General features: G+C 51.2%; 1 protein-coding gene across 2 annotated transcripts in view; it reads right to left on the bottom strand.

Annotated features, from left to right (window-relative positions):
• adcy5 (adenylate cyclase 5) overlaps positions 1-24238 on the bottom strand; it is a 70880-nt gene that overhangs the window by 28066 nt on the left and 18576 nt on the right. For both annotated transcript variants that reach the window (XM_031893449.1, XM_031893450.1), the window contains 2 exons: positions 6948-7097; positions 5091-5212 (listed from right to left, as the gene is read on the bottom strand). In XM_031893449.1, coding sequence (XP_031749309.1) covers positions 5091-5212; positions 6948-7097 — 272 coding nt within the window. The remainder of the gene's footprint in view (positions 1-5090; positions 5213-6947; positions 7098-24238) is intronic.

Below are 24238 nucleotides of genomic sequence, written 5' to 3'. Positions count from 1 at the left end.
ACAGACACTCGGTGCCCACTTTTGTGCCATTCAGACTTGATTGGCAGTTGGCACTAACAATGAAGAATTTGATTGGCTGAACCATATCCTTATGATTATATCTAATGCTCTGATTGGCTATGGCTTAATTCCAGCCCCACTCACTGCAAAACAAAGCCCCAATAGGTCGGCTCGTTAGTGTAATTGACTTAACGATAATGAGGTCCAGCAGTGTCTGCCCCCTGAGCCGGCCCCTCTATTCCCATGGCGAGCCCTTGGCCAATACCCACTCACTGATCCTTTATTATAATTGGCCAGGAGATGTTAACCCTGCATGTGCTGCCCTCACTGGGCAAACTGTAACCATAACGACGGGGGAGGCAGGGGCAGCTGGTTATTAGGATTAAAGGCCAAGTTAACATTCTCTGTGTAGCGGCCTGAAGGAGTCTCGTCAGCAGGAAAGGGTTAAACAAAGGTAGGTGCCCAGGTAGGTCCCACTGTCACTTCCCCGCACCGCCTGTGCCCGTGTGTGTGCCCTGGTACCATTAACCCCTGCTCTGCTGCAGACTCAGGTTGCCCAGTAACTACAATGGAAAACAACGCGAGGCAGAATCAGAATGTTGGGAAAGAAAGTTCTGTTTGGATCTCGGAACCCCGACCCAACCTGCCCCTGAACTGGGCCGATACCCACAATCCCCCTCTGCCCATACAGGGGCCCAGGTGCAGCAAATAACTGGGATGTTTCCTGTCCATCCTGGAACCCCCAGGGGGCAGCGATGAGCACTCACTCCGGCACTCACTCACTCACTCTAGCACATACTCACTCCGGCACACTCACTCTGACACTCACTCACTCTGACACACACTCACTCACTCCGGCACACTCACTCTGACACTCACTCACTCTGACACACACTCACTCACTCACTCCGGCACACTCACTCTGGCACTCACTCACTCTGACACACACTCACTCATTCCGGCACACTCACTCTGACACTCACTCACTCTGACACACACTCACTCACTCCGGCACACTCACTCTGACACTCACTCACTCTGACACACACTCACTCACTCAGGCACACTCACTCTGGCACACTCACTCCGGCACACACTTACTCACTCTAGCACATACTCACTCCGGCACATTCACTACGACACACACTCACTCTAGCACATACTCACTCCGGCACACTCACTCACTCTGACACACTCACTCCGGCACACTCACTCCGGCACACACACACACTCACTCCGGCACACACACACACTCACTCCGGCACACACTCACTCACTCCGGCACACACACACACTCACTCCGGCACACACACACACTCACTCCGGCACACACTCACTCACTCCGGCACACACTCACTCACTCCGGCACATTCACTCCGACACACACTCACTCACTCTAGCACATACTCACTCACTCTGACACACACTCACTCCAACACTCCCTCACTCCGGCACACTCACTCACTCTAGCACATATAATAAGTGCCCCCCCTGCATCCCACAATCCCCTCTATACTATTTACATTCAGCCTCCCTCCATTCAGTACATTATAAACATGGGAATCAATATGGCAGCTCCCCCGATATACAGACAGGAAGCTGCACCCCAATATTGTTCCCCCCAATCACACCGTGTATATTATATCCCGGTACTGATCCAGCTAAATCCTATGTATCAGGAGATGCCGAATGTGAGCTGTAGCCATGGTAACAGTGAAAGCCGTTGTCCTGGGTTACGGATAAGGATGGTTTCCTTGACCTGAGGCAGAATCAGAGCAAACATGGGCGCCTTTCCCAGAAGCCCCGGGAAGGGGATAATTATTCATTGTGAATATCGTCAGGCTGAGCCCAGAGCTAACGATCTAATTATGGGCCTCAGGGACCCGCCTCTGGGCTTGGGCGCCCGATTCCTGAGTCCCGGGCACCTGAACTGGGGAACCAAGGGGAGAATTCTGCCACCAACAGGGGCAAATACAGGGTCTCAGCGCAGCCATATAAACCCACAGTAAGGGCCCCGCCGGCCCCCCAGCAGCAGCTTGTCCTCTCCCTCATTATATGGCCGGCTAATGTGTAACCGGAATGCCAAGGCCGGGCAACTCAAACACTTGGGGGCCACTCGAGGGGTTCTGGAGAGACTCGGGTCTGGGCCAGCGAGGGGGTGAGGGGGAGTTGTATCAGGAGTCAGAACCAGCAGTGCAGGGAAGGGAAAGGGACAGACACAGTGACAGTTACACATAACTATAAACCCAGTGAGAATGAGGGATGAATGGGTATTGGGGAGTTGTATCAGGAGTCAGAACCAGCAGTGCAGGGAAGGGAAAGGGACAGACACAGTGACAGTTACACATAACTATAAACCCAGTGAGATGAGGGATGAATGGATATTGGGGAGTTGTATCAGGAGTCAGAACCAGCAGTGCAGGGAAGGGAAAGGGACAGACACAGTGACAGTTACACATAACTATAAACCCAGTGAGAATGAGGGATGAATGGATATTGGGGAGTTGTATCAGGAGTCAGAACCAGCAGTGCAGGGAAGGGAAAGGGACAGACACAGTGACAGTTACACATAACTATAAACCCAGTGAGAATGAGGGATGAATGGGTATTGGGGAGTTGTATCAGGAGTCAGAACCAGCAGTGCAGGGAAGGGAAAGGGACAGACACAGTGACAGTTACACATAACTATAAACCCAGTGAGAATGAGGGATGAATGGATATTGGGGAGTTGTATCAGGAGTCAGAACCAGCAGTGCAGGGAAGGGAAAGGGACAGACACAGTGACAGTTACACATAACTATAAACCCAGTGAGAATGAGGAATGAATGGATATTGGGGAGTTGTATCAGGAGTCAGAACCAGCAGTGCAGAGAAGGGAAAGGGACAGACACAGTGACAGTTACACATAACTATAAACCCAGTGAGAATGAGGAATGAATGGATATTGGGGAGTTGTATCAGGAGTCAGAACCAGCAGTGCAGGGAAGGGAATGAGGAATGAATGGATATTGGGGAGTTGCACAAAGTGAGATTTTATTTTATTGGGTAAATTTCCCCTTTAAAGCTCAGGGGGTTACAGTTGGTTCCCAGGGACTGTATCACTTTATCAGCCAATAGAATGTGACAGAGTGACTGTGAGGAGACCATGTGACAGCAGTTAACCCTTGCTGATCCTCTGCCCTGTGTTATTGCCCTGCAGGCCGCTCGCTGGGTTGGGGGCAGTTCAGAGGGGCAGTTGGAGTCTCAGGCCACTCAGCGAGACCGCTCCCCCCCTGGGAATCTCGCTGCACGTGACCCCAGTTCTCAGCCCCCCCATACACACAGAGGAGGAAGCGCTGGTGTTTATTCAGAACTAACAGGAAGGCTCGGCCCAACACAATGACCCGCTGGGGGCTGTTCCTTCTCAGGCTGCAGATCCAAAAATACCCACGGGGTGAGACAGGAGGTATTTATAGGCAGCGGCGGGGGGACCGGCACACTCTCACCCAACCCAGTGGGGTAATGGCCGGGGGGTGAAACTGTCCCCCAGTGGGACCCCCACATTACTGCAGCCAAACCCACAAAAGGCACCCCTACTGATTGTAATCACTTACCTGATACCCCAGAAAACTGCCCCAGCCCAGGGTATCTGTGAGTGATCCTATATATCATTCCCATCAGCCCCTGCCCCAGTGAGCTTACAATCTAAGGCCCCTATCCCATTCCCATCAGCCCCTGCCCCAGTGAGCTTACAATCTAAGGTCCCTATCCCATTCCCATCAGCCCCTGCCCCAGTGAGCTTACAATCTAAGGCCCTATCCCATTCCCATCAGCCCCTGCCCCAGTGAGCTTACAATCTAAGGTCCCTATCCCATTCCCATCAGTCCCTGCCCCAGTGAGCTTACAATCTAAGGTCCCTATCCCATTCCCATCAGCCCCTGCCCCAGTGAGCTTACAATCTAAGGTCCATATCCCATTCCCATCAGCCCCTGCCCCAGTGAGCTTACAATCTAAGGCCCCTATCCCATTCCCATCAGTCCCTGCCCCAGTGAGCTTACAATCTAAGGCCCCTATCCCATTCCCATCAGCCCCTGCCCCAGTGAGCTTACAATCTAAGGTCCCTATCCCATTCCCATCAGCCCCTGCCCCAGTGAGCTTACAATCTAAGGTCCCTATCCCATTCCCATCAGCCCCTGTCCCAGTGAGCTTACAATCTAAGGTCCCTATCCCATTCCCATCAGTCCCTGCCCCAGTGAGCTTACAATCTAAGGTCCCTATCACATTCCCATCAGTCCCTGTCCCAGTGAGCTTACAATCTAAGGTCCCTATCACATTCGGGGCGGGGAACACAGGGGGGGACACACACTATATATAACCCTGCCCTGAACATTCCTGGAAAGCTGGGTTAACCCTTAAATGCCAAGATGCCACGTGACCGGGGTCAGAGTCGCAGCCACAGGAGTCAATGCACTGAGCAGGTTTCCGCCCCGGGCCCAGCTGGGAGCCATTGTCTGGGGCCAGAGGTGGCCGAGTTTCCCCTGCGCCGGCAGCACAGATGTCAGGATTTAGCCGAGATCCGGAAGGAATTAACCCTTTAGCACCTCCCTGGATTCAGACAGACGGCCCAGGGCAGGGAGTCCCCCGGTTCTGTGGCCACTGGATCACAATGTGGACATAAATGTATCCATTCAGTTCAGCCCTATTGGACAGCTTTTTGTTCAGGAACTCTTCAGTTTACATTTTCAACAGCTATCTGGTTGCTAGGGTCCAGTTAACCTAGCAACCAGGCAGCGGCAAGAGAGAATGGAAGATAAATAGGAGAGGCCCAAATAGAATAGTGTGGGGCAATAACAATACGTTTGTAGCCTCACCGAGAAACCGTTTGTTGGCTGCCGGGGTCAGCGACCCCCATGTGAAAGTGCCAGAAGTGAAAGGCAACTAATTACATAAAAAAGAAGACCAACTGAAAAGGAGATTCTACAGCACACTAACAGTTAACTGAATAGCTTCTATGGCCAGTGTATCTATATAGTCAGGAGGGGCCCCGGTCCCACCCCTGTATCTATATAGTCAGGAGGGGCCCCAGGGCCCGGACCCACCCCGGTACCAACCTCACATTGTCGTGTTTCTGGATGTAAATCTTATGGAACATCATGTCTTCCTGCTTGGCGTTAATGTCGGCCTTCATCTCCATAGCAACGTGGCGTGGAAGCACGGACAGCAAGAGTCGCTCCTGGGGTACAAAGTGACAGCTAGTAAAGGAAAGTCCAGTACAGGGTTTATGTGAGGCATGATGGGAGAGATGGAAGTGAGGCATGATGGGACAGGTGGCAGTGAGGCATGATGGGAGAGATAGCAATGAGGCATGATGGGAAAGATGGGAGTGAGGCATGATGGGAGAGATAGCAATGAGGCATGATGGGAAAGATGGGAGTGAGGCATGATGGGAGAGATGGATGGCAGTGAGGCATGATGGGAGAGATGGCAGTGAGGCATGATGGGACAGGTGGCAGTGAGGCATGATGGGACAGGTGGCAGTGAGGCATGATGGGACAGGTGGCAGTGAGGCATGATGGGACAGGTGGCAGTGAGACATGATGGGACAGGTGGCAGTGAGGCATGATGGGACAGGTGGCAGTGAGGCATGATGGGAGAGATGGCAGTGAGGCATGATGGGACAGGTGGCAGTGAGGCATGATGGGAAAGATGGGAGTGAGGCATGATGGGAGAGATGGCAGTGAGGCATGATGGGAGAGATGGGAGTGAGGCATGATGGGAGAGATGGCAGTGAGGCATGATGGGAGAGATGGGAGTGAGGCATGATGGGAGAGATGGCAGTGAGGCATGATGGGAGAGATGGCAGTGAGGCATGATGGGAGAGATAGCAGTGAGGCATGATGGGAGAGATGGCAGTGAGGCATGATGGGAGAGATGGGAGTGAGGCATGATGGGAGAGATAGCAGTGAGGCATGATGGGACAGGTGGCAGTGAGGCATGATGGGAGAGATGGCAGTGAGGCATGATGGGAGAGATAGCAGTGAGGCATGATGGGAGAGATAGCAGTGAGGCATGATGGGAGAGATAGCAGTGAGGCATGATGGGACAGGTGGCAGTGAGGCATGATGGGAGAGATGGCAGTGAGGCATGATGGGAGAGATAGCAGTGAGGCATGATGGGAGAGATAGCAGTGAGGCATGATGGGAGAGATAGCAGTGAGGCATGATGGGACAGGTGGCAGTGAGGCATGATGGGAGAGATAGCAGTGAGGCATGATGGGAGAGATGACAGTGAGGCATGATGGGAGAGATGGGAGTGAGGCATGATGGGAGAGATAGCAGTGAGGCATGATGGGAGAGATAGCAGTGAGGCATGATGGGAGAGATAGCAGTGAGGCATGATGGGAGAGATGGGAGTGAGGCATGATGGGAGAGATGACAGTGAGGCATGATGGGAGAGATAGCAGTGAGGCATGATGGGAGAGATGGGAGTGAGGCATGATGGGAGAGATGACAGTGAGGCATGATGGGAGAGATGACAGTGAGGCATGATGGGAGAGATGGGAGTGAGGCATGATGGGAGAGATAGCAGTGAGGCATGATGGGAGAGATAGCAGTGAGGCATGATGAGAGAGATAGCAGTGAGGCATGATGGGAGAGATAGCAGTGAGACATGATGGGAGAGATGACAGTGAGGCATGATGGGACAGGTGGCAGTGAGGCATGATGGGACAGGTGGCAGTGAGGCATGATGGGACAGGTGGCAGTGAGGCATGATGGGAGAGATGACAGTGAGGCATGATGGGAGAGATGACAGTGAGGCATGATGGGAGAGATGGCAGTGAGGCATGATGGGACAGGTGGCAGTGAGGCATGATGGGACAGGTGGCAGTGAGGCATGATGGGACAGGTGGCAGTGAGGCATGATGGAACAGGTGGCAGTGAGGCATGATGGGAGTGGCCCGGCCCTACCTGTTGCTGGTTCTCTCTCTGGGAGTGCAGTCGGGCCTGGATACACTCGCGGGTCTCCTGGAACGCTTGTCTCTGGGAAACCTCGGCCGGGTAATGAGTGCAGATCCCAACGATGTTTGTGCAGGAGAAGATGAGGATGTTGGAAGTGATCTGCATAGAAAGGGGCGGGGATTGTATTAGTAATTAGCAACTGTAATCAGAAACGTGAGAATGAGCCCCCCCCCCAATAAGCACAAATATACAGTCACAGAACCCCCCCAGTGTCTCCTTATTGGGGGTGCACAGAATCCGGGATTCGGAGCCGGGTAAATCCATCCCTATGTCAGTGACATCTTATATCCTTATCATTTACAGTAGGGGGTACATTACCCCTTATAATACATGAGTGATACTCAGAGTTCCCTGTATAACTCAGCCTGCAGCCTTGTGCCTTTATATGGGCACAGAACCCCTCAGTGACTGCTAATATCCTTATCATTTACAGTAGGGGGTACATTATCCCTTATAATACATGAGTGATACTCAGAGTTCCCTGTATAACTCAGCCTGCAGCCTTGTGCCTTTATATGGGGGGCACAGAACCCCTCAGTGACTGCTAATATCCTTATCATTTACAGTAGGGGGTACATTACCCCTTATAATACATGAGTGATACTCAGAGTTCCCTGTATAACTCAGCCTGCAGCCTTGTGCCTTTATATGGGCACAGAACCCCTCAGTGACTGCTAATATCCTTATCATTTACAGTAGGGGGTACATTATCCCTTATAATACATGAGTGATACTCAGAGTTCCCTGTATAACTCAGCCTGCAGCCTTGTGCCTTTATATGGGGGGCACAGAACCCCTCAGTGACTGCTAATATCCTTATCATTTACAGTAGGGGGTACATTACCCCTTATAATACATGAGTGATACTCAGAGTTCCCTGTATAACTCAGCCTGCAGCCTTGTGCCTTTATATGGGGGGGCACAGAACCCCTCAGTGACTGCTAATATCCTTATCATTTACAGTAGGGGGTACATTATCCCTTATAATACATGAGTGATACTCAGAGTTCCCTGTATAACTCAGCCTGCAGCCTTGTGCCTTTATATGGGGGGCACAGAACCCCTCAGTGACTGCTAATATCCTTATCAGTTACAGTAGGGGGTACATTATCCCTTATAATACATGAGTGATACTCAGAGTTCCCTGTATAACTCAGCCTGCAGCCTTGTGCCTTTATATGGGCACAGAACCCCTCAGTGACTGCGAATATCCTTATCATTTACAGTAGGGGGTACATTATCCCTTATAATACATGAGTGATACTCAGAGTTCCCTGTATAACTCAGCCTGCAGCCTTGTGCCTTTATATGGGCACAGAACCCCTCAGTGACTGCGAATATCCTTATCATTTACAGTAGGGGGTACATTATCCCTTATAATACATGAGTGATACTCAGAGTTCCCTGTATAACTCAGCCTGCAGCCTTGTGCCTTTATATGGGGGGCACAGAACCCCTCAGTGACTGCGAATATCCTTCTCATTTACAGTAGGGGGTACATTATCCCTTATAATACATGAGTGATACTCAGAGTTCCCTGTATAACTCCCCTTCTAACACCGCACACAGTACAGAGGAGCTGATCCAAATTTCTGTTGCTATGGAGACGTTGTACTGTTCCCCCATAGGAAAGTGACTAGTGACCCCTGCGCCCCACTCTGTGCCACCATTGCACCCACCTGTCTGTTCCCCCCCCCCCCCCGGGGTAGTCGCATTATGTATCAGAGCCTTGGGGGGGTACAAACTGGAGTGAGTGCAGTGGGCTAGCCGCAATAATAAGGAGAGATGCAGGGCAAGGGAGAGTTGGCACAGTGGGCAAGGGAGAGTTGGCACAGTGGGCAAGGGAGAGTTGGCACAGTGGGTAAGGGAGAGTTGGCACAGTGGGCAAGGGAGAGTTGGCACAGTGGGCAAGGGAGAGTTGGCACAGTGGGCAAGGGAGAGTTGGCACAGTGGGTAAGGGAGAGTTGGCACAGTGGGCAAGGGAGAGTTGGCACAGTGGGCAAGGGAGAGTTGGCACAGTGGGTAAGAGAGTTGGCACAGTGGGCAAGGGAAAGTGGGCACAGTGGGCAAGGGAAAGTGGGCACAGTGGGCAAGGGAGAGTTGGCACAGTGGGCATGGGAGAGTCGGCACAGTGGGCAAGGGAGAGTTGGCACAGTGGGCAAGGGAGAGTTGGCACAGTGGGTAAGGGAGAGTTGGCACAGTGGGAAAGATTGTGGCATCTGAGTGGTGTCGGCTGGGGGGCACGATACATATGTATTTGGCCCCTTCAGGCCAATTGCAACACAAACGTGGCCCAGTGACGCCACGGGGAGAGGCACGGACTCTACGTTTGGTCCCAGATACCCCCAGTGCCAACTGGAACCCCCCAAACTGGGCCGCGCCAGAACCACTCTAGACAGGGGCTCAATTACTAGGGATGCACAGAATCCAGGATTGGGTTTGGAATTTGGGCAAATCCGAAAATAGTGGATTTGGTGCATCCGTATCAGTACCAACCCGATCTGTGCCCGCGGTGCCAAGTGCCAGAACCTGTTACTGTGAGAGAGACTGGAGCAGCGAGTGAGTTCAGCCCACGCAGCAATAAACGACTCAGCGACGCACAATACGGAATCAATTAGGAGACGAATCCGTGGAGCCTTTATAGCTGCGCCGCGGCCTCGCCAGCCCTGCCAACGCAAACACGGCCCACCCAGCGCCAGGGTACCAACACTCTCTGCCCAACCGGTCCTGTTCTGCGCTCACTAACGCCCTCCAACCATCATGGCAGCTTACAGTAAAGCTGGGCACACACTGGAGCGCCCTCACGTTTGGTGATATTTGCCCTGTAAGATATTTGTCTGTAAGTCAGGCAGTGGGTGAGGCTAGAATACTCTGATGCCACCGATGCCAGCCTACACACAGTGGGGCAGGGAGTCTGTAAGTCAGGCAGTGGGTGAGACTAGAATACTCTGATGCCACCGATGCCAGCCTACACACAGTGGGGCAGGGAGTCTGTAAGTCAGGCAGTGGGTGAGACTAGAATACTCTGATGCCACCGATGCCAGCCTACACACAGTGGGGCAGGGAGTCTGTAAGTCAGGCAGTGGGTGAGACTAGAATACTCTGATGACACCGATGCCAGCCTACACACAGTGGGGCAGGGAGTCTGTAAGTCAGGCAGAGGGTGAGACTAGAATACTCTGATGCCACCGATGCCAGCCTACACACAGTGGGGCAGGGAGTCTGTAAGTCAGGCAGAGGGTGAGACTAGAATACTCTGATGCCACCGATGCCAGCCTAAACACAGTGGGGCAGGGAGTCTGTAAGTCAGGCAGAGGGTGAGACTAGAATACTCTGATGCCACCGATGCCAGCCTACACACAGTGGGGCAGGGAGTCTGTAAGTCAGGCAGTGGGTGAGACTAAAATAACTCATGCCAGCCTACACACAAAGCTTACATGAATGCATACATTCTGAACATTCTATATACCCAGCTTGGTTGGCACACCCTATATAAAAGCTCTGCCTACGTATGACATGGCTGGCACCCCCATGCCCAGCACAGATACCCTCCCTGCTGCCTGTGGATAGAGCACAGGATCATGTGATTGGCCCCCAGTAGTGAGACGCTATGGAGATATGGAGTCTTTTACTTGGCACTGCCATGTTATCAGTCTGACCTGTGAAGTGGGTGCCAGGCTATTTCTATGCATTCCGCAGATGCCATCAATGTTATCACGGAAAAACACATGATACAGACACTTGGGCCCCTGGGATACTGATTTGTTATACACCCTGGTACCGCGGGGCACCGGATACCCATTCACTCTGTGCCAACCGTGGGTTCAGCCTGACGTCACCGGCAATATTATACTGTGGCACCCCGAGTCCCACTGCCATAATAACCGCTGGCTCGGGCCTTTGTCTGGGGAGACTCAGACGTGCCCAATGTTACTAAGAACAGATCCGCAGCCCCCCAGCCGTGGCAACTCCCAGCATCCCGGATATTGGTTGGGCAATAGAGTAACCAATGGGCAATGTGGGCAATAGAGTAACCAATGGGCAATGTGGGCAATAGAGTAACCAATGGGCAATGTGGGCAATAGAGTAACCAATGGGCAATGTGGGAAATAGAGTTACCAATGGGCAATGTGGGCAATAGAGTAACCAATGGGCAATGTGGGCAATAGAGTAACCAATGGGCAATGTGGGCAATAGAGTAACCAATGTCACACTCCAGTGGGCATTAATAAAGTATAATAAGAAATCAAATATTGAAGGAAATAAATTGCAAATGATATTTCTGGCGACCGCATCCCACGCCAAGTCAACTTTCCCTTTAATCCCGTTGCTGCCGATGCCCCGGGGACTGCTCTTTTGAGGCCCTTTTACCTTAAATGGGTTTCATTTCAGGCACATGGCGGTGACATGAATTATGGGGCTATTTTTACTCGTGTTGCTTTTTTCGGATTTGTTATTATTATGTGAATAGACACGGATTCGGCATCATGGAAAATGGGTTAAAAAGGCAGGGTTTCGCCATGACAGAAAAACTATTTATTTTCTCGACTGACCGACTCTGTTGTACGTACATAACGCTTTCTTAATTATTCCCAGTTACAATCACTGCATGTAATTAGCACCGAGGTACGTCACTGCGCCTAACGGCAAGCCTGCGATACACAGCACCCCCTTATCCTTATAATGACCCCCATCTCTGCCGCTGTGACAGAATGCTCTGTTATACAGATAGCTAGAATCTCAGCCATAAAGCAGGGCAGGACTGCTGCTTACAATGGGGGGATCAGATAGGATCTGTGCCACTGAGACAGAATGCTCTGTTATACAGATAGCTAGAATCTCAGCCATAAAGCAGGGCAGGACTGCTGCTTACAATGGGGGGATCAGATAGGATCTGTGCCACTGTGACAGAATGCTCTGTTATACAGATAGCTAGAATCTCAGCCATAAAGCAGGGCAGGACTGCTGCTTACAATGGGGGGGATCAGATAGGATCTGTGCCACAGTGACAGAATGCTCTGTTATACAGATAGCTAGAATCTCAGCCATAAAGCAGGGCAGGACTGCTGCTTACAATGGGGGGATCAGATAGGATCTGTGCCACTGTGACAGAATGCTCTGTTATACAGATAGCTAGAATCTCAGCCATAAAGCAGGGCAGGACTGCTGCTTACAATGGGGGGATCAGATAGGATCTGTGCCACTGTGACAGAATGCTCTGTTATACAGATAGCTAGAATCTCAGCCATAAAGCAGGGCAGGACTGCTGCTTACAATGGGGTTCTGAGTATATGACTGGGCCCTATTATTTGGACGTATTGAGTTGTAGTTCAGTCTCCTCGTTGCTCGGCCTCACAGACTGTTCCTCAGAGCCACAGGCGCATCCTGAGATCCATGTTTAGGTGTTACAGAACCTCAGATACTGGGTCGCTGCCCCCGTGATCACATCTTGGCCTTTTTTGGAGATGGCTCGGCTGCTCCCTGCAGGGGCGGCGGGAAGGATAAACAGCGAGCGGAGAGACGGCATTTTTGGGACGAGACCTGCGCTGACCCGGATTCACCTCCCATTAATCAATAACAGACAAATACATTTCATTCTGATGCCGGCAACAAAACAGCTGCTCCCACCAATGGTTGGAAAGGGCCCAACGCGAGGGATGGGGCCCCGGGGCTGTTTATAGAAGTCTCTCAGCAGCTGCAGAGGTGCCCGAGCCTCTATCTAATAAGGCCCAGTGCTCCCGACGGAACCAGCACCCTGATACCCATCATTCTATCCATATGGGTCACATGGTGTAACTGAATCAGTGCAGGCATTTGGGTCATGTCACCATTGTGTTTCAAGGATTCTGAAGTGAATATGTCTCACTATTTTATCTTTGAAGTCGCCCCCCCCCCAATGTATTTTCCATTGGATTCAATCGCTCTCAGCTGATCCCCGTTCCCCTGTGTCTGCTCTAAAGGCTCCGTTCCTTCATCTACATCAAACATTTCTGTGAAGATAAAAGGGCAAACCCACATCAAAGATGGCTGCTGCCCGGCCACTTGGTCCCTGGGAATCAAATGCAGGTGCAGACTCATCTGAGGCAGGAGTGTGAATGGGGCAATTCTTACAGGGGGATTTGCTGCCCATTTATGACAGGAACGGACCCTTATCTCCCCCATGGAACGGGATAGGTTGGCATTTCTGGTTGGGAAGCACCGAGTCCACCATTTTAGGATCTGGCAAACCTCGAATCCATTGCAAAAGAGTCAGCCGATTCCCAAACTGAATCCTAATTTGCACATGTACATTAGGACAAGGTAAGGGTGAAGGGAACCGTGGGTTAAGTGAAAAATTTTACATGGTCACGTGATTTTGAGGATTCAGATTTGGTTGAAACTGATTCCTGCTGAAAAGGCCGAATCTTGGCCAAATCCCAAACCGGATCCTGGATTCAGTGTATCCCTAATGGCCGCTCAGGGGTCGTGTCTGCAGTTTGCGCTATTTTATAGCAGGCGTTTCCCACCCTTGGCTTTGGTTTTTTGGTGCCTTTTCTGTTTCAGGGCAGGAGGTGGGTGACACACACTGGCACACACTGGCACCCTGGCACACACTGACACCCTGGCACACACTGACACACCCTGGCACACACTGACACACACTGGCGCACACACTGGCACACACTGACACCCTGGCACACACTGACACCCTGGCACACACTGACACCCTGGCACACACTGACACACCCTGGAACACACTGACACACCCTGGCACACACTGACACACCCTGGCGCACACTGACACCCTGGCACACACTGACACCCTGGCACACACTGACACACCCTGGCACACACTGACACACCCTGGCGCACACTGACACACACTGACACACCCTGGCATGCACGGACACACCCTGGCACACACTGACACACCCTGGCACACCAACACGCACTGACACACCCTGGCACATACTGGCACACACTGGCACACACGGACACACCCTGGCACACACTGACACACCCTGGCGCATACTGACATGCCCTGGCACACCCTGGCACGCCCTGACACACACTGACACACCCTGGCACACACTGACACACCCTGGCGCACACTGACATGCCCTGACACACCCTGGCACACACTGACACACCCTGGCACACACTGACACACCCTGACACAAGCTGGCACACACTGACACACCCTGGCACACACTGGCACAAGCTGGCACACACTGACACACCCCGGCACAAGATGGGGCACCCAGGCACAAGCTGGCACACTCGGGGGCTGCTTCTTAGGGGGCAAGTGATGCGTTAAAGGGGGGGTGATTAGGGTGCTAGGGTGGCACTAGTTGCGGGTAAGGCTGTTGTGGGTTGGGCAGCTTCAGGTAAGATGCATTAGACCCGTGCAGCCTGGGGGCAGTAGTCGGTAGAGGCAGAGGCAGAAGGTCGGTCGCCCTCACACACACACACACACACAGAGCCATAATTGGGCCCCTGGGAGTTCTGTGGGTCTCGTTGCTCAGAGCCGCTCTGCCCCCCCATGTTGTTTCTGTTCCGGATCAATGTGTTTCTAATCATGGGAAATATTCTAACATACAGATATATCTGGAACACATGCAGCTTGTTATTGGGCCCCAGCGTCACTTCCAGGGGCCCCACGGCGGGATCCACATGGATCATCTCAAACTTTGCCTTATTAATAATGGCATAATTCTGTCCCGGCCCTTCTGCTGAACTGTAACTCTCACACTGACACAATGCCTCCCACAAGCCCCGCCTCTCGCTCACTTCTTGTTTTCGCAGCTGCTTTCTGTTCACAGGAATTTCTCGCTGGGGATCGAGAGGTTAAAAAATGACAACACACAGAATGGAATAAGATTTAAGGGTCAAAATGGCTTTTTTCCTGCATTCCAGGAAACCCGAATTCCACATGTACAAAGGGTTAACCCTTTCAGCCCCGGCTGCAGGGACAGGGCCAGATTTTACTAGGTGAACATGAAGCGGACCCAACAGAAAATCTCACAATGTCACTGACCCACCCCAGTGCTGATTAAACTACAACTCCCAGCATTCCCTGTGCTGCCTATCCCCATAATGGGCATTATTTATAAAGCATTTTTCTCTACCAGTAGAACTGACTTGTCGATGGTCTGGGCACCACCGCTGCGGGGGGGGGGCTCCTCTCTGGCAAAGCGGAAGCCCTGCAATGTTACAAAGGTAGATTGTTAGCCTCTAGGCCAAATCCTTGTGGTGCTGAGAGTTGTAGCTTAACATCAGCTGCACGGGTGCAAGGCAAAGACTTTAAGTCGGGGGCCCAGACCACCAAAAAAATGGGGTGTAGAAAGCAGGTGTGGTCCAAAAAGGGGTGTGTCTTTCAAGAAAGCAGGTGTGGCCTGGAACAGGTCAGAGGCGTGTCTGGGAACACCTGGGTGTGGCCAAAATGTTTAATATACATGATTGGGGTAATGGCTGAACCTGCGCCCACTTAGCTAGAAGTTATGGCCAAGACATTAGAAGTGGGGTACAGAGGCTGCCGCCCTGAAAACCACTATTTAGCAGAAGAACTGACACTCAAATATTACACTTTTACTTGGCCCCACTGGTATAAGCTGTAGTTAGACTACAACTCCCAGCATCCCCCGTGCTACATTGTGTCTGCCGGGCAGGGGTGCTGCTAATTAGCTCTCGTTATTCCTGCTAATGATGGTTCAAACAGGGGGAGGAGCCTCTTACAGCTGCCAGGGGGCTTCCTACAGGGGCCATCAGAACCCCAATTTGGAGAAAAATGAGTGCGGGTTTACTAAGCAGCAAACAGAACGCAAACCACTTGGAAAATGAAGACCAACTGCAATTGGTCATGGAATACCAGGGTCTATAGCAAATCAAACATGAATTTAAAGGTATTGACGCCAAGCAGTACCACTCTCAGTACTGAACAGGTTAATTCCGGGGGCCCACAATGCTCTGCTGCTCCGAGTAAACATGCTACAAACGATAACGACGATATCACGTAGAATGGGTATATGGTTTCCATGGCAACATAACACTTGCAGGGGGGCAGTAGGTACCCATCACCACTCTAGGTGCAGCCCCCACCCCCTGGTGGCCCTCAATGATACCCAATCACTGTATAAATGATGCTGCGCTCTGCTTCCCTCTCCGCAATCACAGCCGCACCGCAACCTTTTCCGTTGCTAAACATTTTGCGGAGCCTTTCGGTTGCCTGGATACAGAATTAAAGAGACAGGGGGTCATTTATTTATATATATATACTGAGCGAATGTGCAGCTGGGCAGTAACCTATAGCAACCAATCAGTGATTAGCCCTGTTTCATCCAGCTGCAGGTTGAGCGGTGAAAGTACATACCTGATTGGTTGCCATGGGTTACTGCCCAGGTGCAAATGTGCCCAGTCTGTATAAATGACCCCCCGAGTGCCTGCTGGGGCAGTTGCACATTTACATCACCAGAGTGGCCCTAGAAAGTCTGGGGGGCCCAGGAATGTCCAGGGACAAAGACAGACCCCCCCCCCCTACCTACGTGGCACAGAAGGGGTTAAACAGTGCACGGAGCAGCTGTGAATTCATTATCTTTGCTGCCCCAGGTTACGGGTCCCCAAGCCAACGATGCTGCGCAACGTGTCCCTGTTGTCATGGCAACAGCATTATCATTACTTTTATAGAGATGAATGGAACAATGGGCGACTGATGCGCAGGGGCTGTAAGGAAATAGGGGATCAGGCGCTTTATCGTTCTGCACCGGAGAGGTGGGGCCCACACGGGGGCCACAGAAGCCTCTCAGACTGGGCACACCCCCTTTGGATCAGTCACCAACATTCAATAAAAATCTGAACAATTTAACCCCTTCTGAGGCAGCAGCTCTGCATGGCGGCATTGACCCCTGGGATTTGCAGGTTGCTGGTCACATGGTCAGTGACTTCCAATATCCTTATCATTTACAGTAGGGGGTACATTATCCCTTATAATACATGAGTGATACTCAGAGTTCCCTGTATAACTCAGCCTGTAGCCTTGTGCCTTTATATGGGGGGCACAGAAGCCCTCAGTGACTGCTAATATCCTTATCATTTACAGTAGGGGGTACAGTAACCCTTATAATACATGAGTGATACTCAGAGTTCCCTGTATAACTCAGCCTGCAGCCTTGTGCCTTTATATGGGGGGCACAGAGCCCCTCAGTGACTGCTAATATCCTTATCATTTACAGTAGGGGGTACATTATCCCTTAAAATACATGAGTGATACTCAAAGTTCCCTGTATAACTCAGCCTGCAGCCTTGTGCCTTTATATGGGGGGCACAGAACCCCTCAGTGACTGCTAATATCCTTATCATTTACAGTAGGGGGTACAGTAACCCTTATAATACATGAGTGATACTCAGAGTTCCCTGTATAACTCAGCCTGCAGCCTTGTGCCTTTATATGGGGGGCACAGAACCCCTCAGTGACTGCTAATATCCTTAGCATTTACAGTAGGGGGTACATTACCCCTTATAATACGTGAGTGATACTCAGAGTTCCCTGTATAACTCAGCCTGCAGCCTTGTGCCTTTATATGGGGGGCACAGAACCCCTCAGTGACTGCTAATATCCTTATCATTTACAGTAGGGGGTACATTATCCCTTATAATACATGAGTGATACTCAGAGTTCCCTGTATAACTCAGCCTGCAGCCTTGTGCCTTTATATGGGCACAGAACCCCTCAGTGACTGCTAATATCCTTATCATTTACAGTAGGGGGTACATTATCCCTTATAATACATGAGTGATACTCAGAGTTCCCTGTATAACTCAGCCTGCAGCCTTGTGCCTTTATATGGGGGGCACAGAACCCCTCAGTGACTGCTAATATCCTTATCATTTACAGTAGGGGGTACATTATCCCTTATAATACATGAGTGATACACAGAGTTCCCTGTATAACTCTGCTCCTTCTCCCAGAATGCCCCGCGGCTGCTGCCTCCCTATACAGACCCCCCAGTGAATTTCACTGAAGAATTCTCAGAACAACGCGGGTCCCCCCCGGGGGCCACAGATAATGTTAATGAGGCAGATACAGGTCTCATTCGCCAAATGTTCTCATTTATAATTTACGCTCCGTTAGAATCCCATTGTGAGTTGCGTGACTGGGTGGGGGGCAGATCAGTACAATGTTACAGCCAATGGCAAGTTGTATGACGCAGTAGGCGGGGCTATCACTGCATACATTAGCACTCAGGCCAATCAACTTCCAGCCAATAACAAACGGACACTAATGTGGGTTCCAAACTGAGAGAGGGACCCATATCCTCCAGCGTTTTATTTCTTATTGTTGGGCTATTTGTACCTAAAAATTCTAAAAGCTGCCTAGTTTCTAGGGACAGTAGTCCTAGCAACCAGATATCAAGATGTCAGTCCTTGGTGCCAGTGCCAGATCTGTATCTGCTCAGTATAAAAAAATGATTAACCCCTTCATGTGTTAGGGAAATAAGGGCAAAATGATGAACCCCCGGAACCTGCAGAATCGCATGAAACGGGGTAAATGCAGCAAAAAAACAGAATTTGATGTGTTTTTTCCAGACACTTTTTTTCTTGCCAAAATGAGAAAATATTGATTCACTGCAATTGTAAAGAGTAACGGAGACGTCAGTGCGGGAGAATTTCACACCCGCGGCTTCCCTGGCACCGACCTGGGGGAAAGGATTTACCCACACAGGGCAGGCTCTGGGCACAGAGAAACAGCACAGGATTTACCCACACAGGGCAGGCTCTGGGCACAGAGAAACAGCACAGGATTTACCCACACAGGGCAGGCTCTGGGCACAAAGAAACAGAACAGGATTTACCCACACAGGGCAGGCTCTGGGCACAAAGAAACAGAACAGGATTTACCCACACAGGGCAGGCTCTGGGCCCAGAGAAACAGAACAGGATTTACCCACACAGGGCAGGCTCTGGGCACAGAGAAACAGCACAGGATTTACCCACACAGGGCAGGCCCTGGGCACAAAGAAACAGAACAGGATTTACCCACACAGGGCAGGCTCTGGGCACAAAGAAACAGACAGGATTTACCCACACAGGGCAGGCTCTGGGCACAGAGAAACAGCACAGGATTTACCCACACAGGGCAGGCTCTGGGCCCAGAGAAACAGAACAGGATTTACCCACACAGAGCAGGCCCTGGGCACAAAGAAACAGACAGGATTTACCCACACAGGGCAGGCTCTGGGCACAGAGAAACAGCACAGGATTTACCCACACAGGGCAGGCTCTGGGCCCAGAGAAACAGAACAGGATTTACCCACACAGAGCAGGCCCTGGGCACAAAGAAACAGACAGGATTTACCCACACAGGGCAGGCTCTGGGCACAAAGAAACAGACAGGATTTACCCACACAGGGCAGGCTCTGGGCACAGAGAAACAGCAAGAGATTTACCCACACAGGGCAGGCTCTGGGCACAGAGAAACAGCAAGAGATTTACCAACACAGGGCAGGCTCTGGGCACAGGGAAACAGAACAGGATTTACCCACACAGGGCAGGCTCTGGGCACAGAGAAACAGCATGGGATTTACCCACACAGGGCAGGCTCTGGGCACAGAGAAACTGCACAGGATTTACCCACACAGGGCAGGCTCTGGGCACAGAGAAACAGCACAGGATTTACCCACACAGGGCAGACTCTGGGCACAGAGAAACTGCACAGGATTTACCCACACAGGGCAGGCTCTGGGCACAGAGAAACAGCACAGGATTGACCCACACAGGGCAGGCTCTGGGCACAAAGAAACAGACAGGATTTACCCACCCAGGGAAGGCTCTGGGCACAGAGAAACAGCACAGGATTGACCCACCCAGGGCAGGCTCTGGGCACAGAGAAACAGAACAGGATTTACCCACACAGGGCAGGCTCTGGGCACAGAGAAACAGAACAGGATTTACCCACACAGGGCAGGCTCTGGGCACAAAGAAACAGACAGGATTTACCCACCCAGGGCAGGCTCTGGGCACAGAGAAACAGCACAGGATTTACCCACACAGGGCAGGCGTTGGGCACAGAGAAACAGCACAGGATTTACCCACACAGGGCAGGCTCTGGGCACAGAGAAACAGAACAGGATTTACCCACACAGGGCAGGCTCTGGGCACAAAGAAACAGACAGGATTTACCCACCCAGGGCAGGCTCTGGGCACAAAGAAACAGACAGGATTTACCCACCCAGGGCAAGCTCTGGGCACAGAGCAACAGCAAGAGATTTACCCACACAGGGCAGGCTCTGGGCACAGGGAAACAGAACAGGATTTACCCACGCAGGGCAGGCTCTGGGCACAGAGAAACAGCATGGGATTTACCCACACATGGCAGGCTCTGGGCACAGAGAAACAGAACAGGATTTACCCACACAGGGCAGGCTCTGGGCACAGAGAAACAGCACAGGATTTACCCACACAGGGCAGGATCTGGGCACAGAGAAACAGCACAGGATTTACCCCCACAGGGCAGGCTCTGGGCACAGAGAAACAGAACAGGATTTACCCACACAGGGCAGGCTCTGGGCACAGAGAAACAGCACAGGATTTACCCACAAAGGGCAGGCTCTGGGCACAGAGAAACAGCACAGGATTTACCCCCCCTGAGAAACGTAAAATGGGGGTTCTAATGTATACGCCGTGCACCCCATTCTGTAACTCCTCCCAATCCTTCCTATTACCTCTGTCTCTCTCTATAGCCCACAGGCCTCTATATACCCCCTATATACAGTACCCCAATAATATAGTGAGGCAGAAGGAACTGTATCTGACCATTAGGCCTTACGGGGTCTCCCACTTATATGATGTCATTGATGACATCATAGGGGAAGTGACGTCACTACTATCCTTAAGCCCCGCCCACTACAAGGCATGTGATGTGCAGAAGCTCACTTGTCCACTTCTTGTTGGCATGGTAATGATATATTTCCCATCATGCCCAAGGTGCCCCCCTCCTGTAGTTGCGCAGATGTGGGCGCAGTGGGTGCCGCAGCCCGTTGGCACCCACGCCTCAGATAGCGGTGACTCACCGGCTGATGGAGCCATTTGGAGAAAACATCGGCTCCCAAATAAATGAGGCTTAAATGAAAAGATCAGGGTGCGGGTGAGATCACCCGTGGGTGCTAATGACGCGACGGGGAAGGCGTCAAACCATCTGAATCCAATTGTCCTTACTCAGCTGTAGGTAGGAGAATGGGCTCAGCCATGGAAGGGTTAACCCAACCTGTGCCTCACTAGATCTTGTTGAACTATCACCCCCAAGCGCCCCAGGCAGGATTAGGGCAGAAATAAAGTAAAAATGATATTTTGTATTCAGCTGTTACTATGTAACAAAGACAATGTTGCAGCATTACATATTTACTGTACATAGGGCGGCGCTCTTCTGTTGGTCTCTATGGAAGGGACCAGCCGCCAGAAGGTGAAAAGTGGTACTGCAAGTGCAACAGAAATCAGCCTCAAAGCCTTCTGGGAAATGTCCAGCCTGAGGTTTCTGTTATTAAATAAACTCATAAGCCATTTTAACCAAATCATTAATGTAAAAATCCAATGAAAATGCGAGTTAGCACCTTGCCATTAACCCCGTTCCTGCCAGCACTGGGGACTTTTCCTCTAAACCGATTCCATAGAAAGACAACTGTAATTAGCAGCTGAGAGAAGCACATCCCTCCGAGGGACTCTCCTCATTAATCATTACTACAAACGAAGGGAGAGATAATTAAATCCACGGAACGAGTAAGTGCTGACTCCGCTCCCTGCAACCAGCCTGCGGGGATTATAAATAGACAGATCCGAGTCAGATAAGCCCTTGAGTCTCACTCCCCAGACTGTCTCTTCCACTCTCTCCATCCCAACGACACAGCCAGGGGGCAACTATGGAGGCCTGTGTGCACCCCCAAAGCACCCAGAGGAGCTACTGTGGTACAATAGGGCAAAATAGAGACAGTAGGGCAAGATGGAGACAGTAGGGCAAGATGGAGACAGTAGGGCAAGATGGAGACAGTAGGGCAAGATGGAGACAGTAGGACAAGATGGAGAGAGTAGGGCAAGATGGAGAGAGTAGGGCAAGATGGAGACAGTAGGGCAAGATGGAGACAGTAGGGCAAGATGGAGACAGTAGGGCAAGATGGAGAGAGTAGGGCAAGATGGAGACAGTAGGGCAAGATGGAGACAGTAGGGCAAGATGGAGACAGTAGGGCAAGATGGAGAGAGTAGGGCAAGATGGAGACAGTAGGGCAAGATGGAGACAGTAGGGCAAGATGGGGACAGTAGGGCAAGATGGAGACAGTAGGGCAAGATGGAGAGAGTAGGGCAAGATGGAGACAGTAGGGCAAGATGGAGACAGTAGGGCAAGATGGGAGAGTAGGCAAGATGGAGAGTAGGGCAAGATGGAGACAGTAGGGCAAGATGGAGACAGTAGGGCAAGATGGGGACAGTAGGGTAAGATGGAGACAGTATGGCAAGATGGAGACAGTAGGGCAAGATGGAGACAGTAGGGCAAGATGGGGACAGTAGGGCAAGATGGAGAGAGTAGGGCAAGATGGAGACAGTAGGGCAAGATGGAGACAGTAGGGCAAGATGGAGACAGTAGGGCAAGATGGGGACAGTAGGGCAAGATGGAGACAGTAGGGCAAGATGGAGACAGTAGGGCAAGATGGAGACAGTAGGGCAAGATGGAGACAGTAGGGCAAGATGGGGACAGTAGGGCAAGATGGAGACAGTAGGGCAAGATGGAGACAGTAGGGCAAGATGGGGACAGTAGGGCAAGATGGAGACAGTAGGGCACACACGGAGCTCCGGGGACAGGATGAGCAGAAATCTCGCTATACCCCAGTGCTGTGTATGTGACGCAGTTGAAGTGGGGCGCGGCCGCCCTAAGCCTGTGTGTCCTTGCCACAAATCTGGGCCAGGGGATGCTGGGAGTTGTAGTTAAAGCTGAAGCTGTGGAACCTACATAATAATAACAGAGCCGTAACTGCTTCAGAGCCGACTAGTAGAAGGGCCAGGCTACGGGCGCAGCAGGAAGTGTCGGGGAGGCGCGGGCAGCAGCGCCGGGCACAGGATATTGTTATTGTTCCGTGTCGCACCCTCCCGGCACCCACGCTTTATAATTTAAACATTTTTTATCAGTGAGTGAAACTTCCCCTTTCGCTATCAGATTACGTGGCGTCCGGCCCATTATCGCTCCCATCATTCCCAGGGTCAGGTGATCCCTGTGCCGCCCAATAACAGAAGGCAAACATTCGAGAGTCGCAGCCTTTATTCAGCAAATTGCAGAGAAAGTTCCATATATATAGATACACTCTGGGCATATTTATTATAGTGTGTGAGCCAACATCACTGGTCTTGTTACCCATAGCAACCGATCAGATCTTTGCTTTTGTTTTCTAACTTGCAGGTGACTGTTCAAATCTAATTTCTGATTGGTTGCTATGGACAACATGACCAGTGATGTCAGCTTACACACTTTAGTATGTTATAGTATGTCCTATTCCTAGCAACTTTGCAATTGGTCTTTATTTTATATAGTTTTTATATTGTCTTCCTCTGCTACATCTTTCAATTGGGGGTCAGTAACCCCAGCAGCTAAAAAACCTATTGATCAGTGAGCATACAATCTAATTATTATTGTTGTATTTAACCCCTCTACTATTCATATTCCCATCTCTCATTCAACCCACTACCTGGTTGCTAAGGTAAACAAGACCCTAGCAACCAGATGGGGATTTTGAAGGCTGCTGGGAGTACTTCCTTTTGGGACTTGAGAATTTATTTAGTTCAGTGAACTGTGTATAAGAGGAAAGGCGGGTGATTTTGCCCCAGATATTGGCGGGTGATTTTGCCCCCAGGGGCAGTAACCAAATACAGAAAGTAAATAGTGCAACTAATCATAACCTGGGCAGTAAGGGTTAATCCTCAGTGAGTTCCGACTTCGAGGTGACAAACAATCCACCAGCATCCCCGGCTGCGGCTTCTCCTCTCGGCCGCAATCACCCTCACTAATTGCCACGGAATTAAAACAAAAGCACTTCCCAAGGAGCCCCAGTGTCTGATGGTTGCCGGTAAGTGCTCATTAGCAACGAGGCACTCGTGATGGAAACCACAGGCAGCACCTAGTGTAATGTATGGGGGGGGGGGGGGCAGGGAAAGGCAGCTGTGTGTCATTGGAAAGCAGGGAAACTGCATGTAGGGGTGTCTCACCCACATTTACACCCCCAAACATTAAA

The sequence above is a fragment of the Xenopus tropicalis genome, chromosome 9 (genome assembly GCF_000004195.4).
Source record: "Xenopus tropicalis strain Nigerian chromosome 9, UCB_Xtro_10.0, whole genome shotgun sequence".
NCBI lineage: Eukaryota > Metazoa > Chordata > Amphibia > Anura > Pipidae > Xenopus > Xenopus tropicalis.
This window is presented reverse-complemented; position numbering and strand designations above follow the sequence as displayed.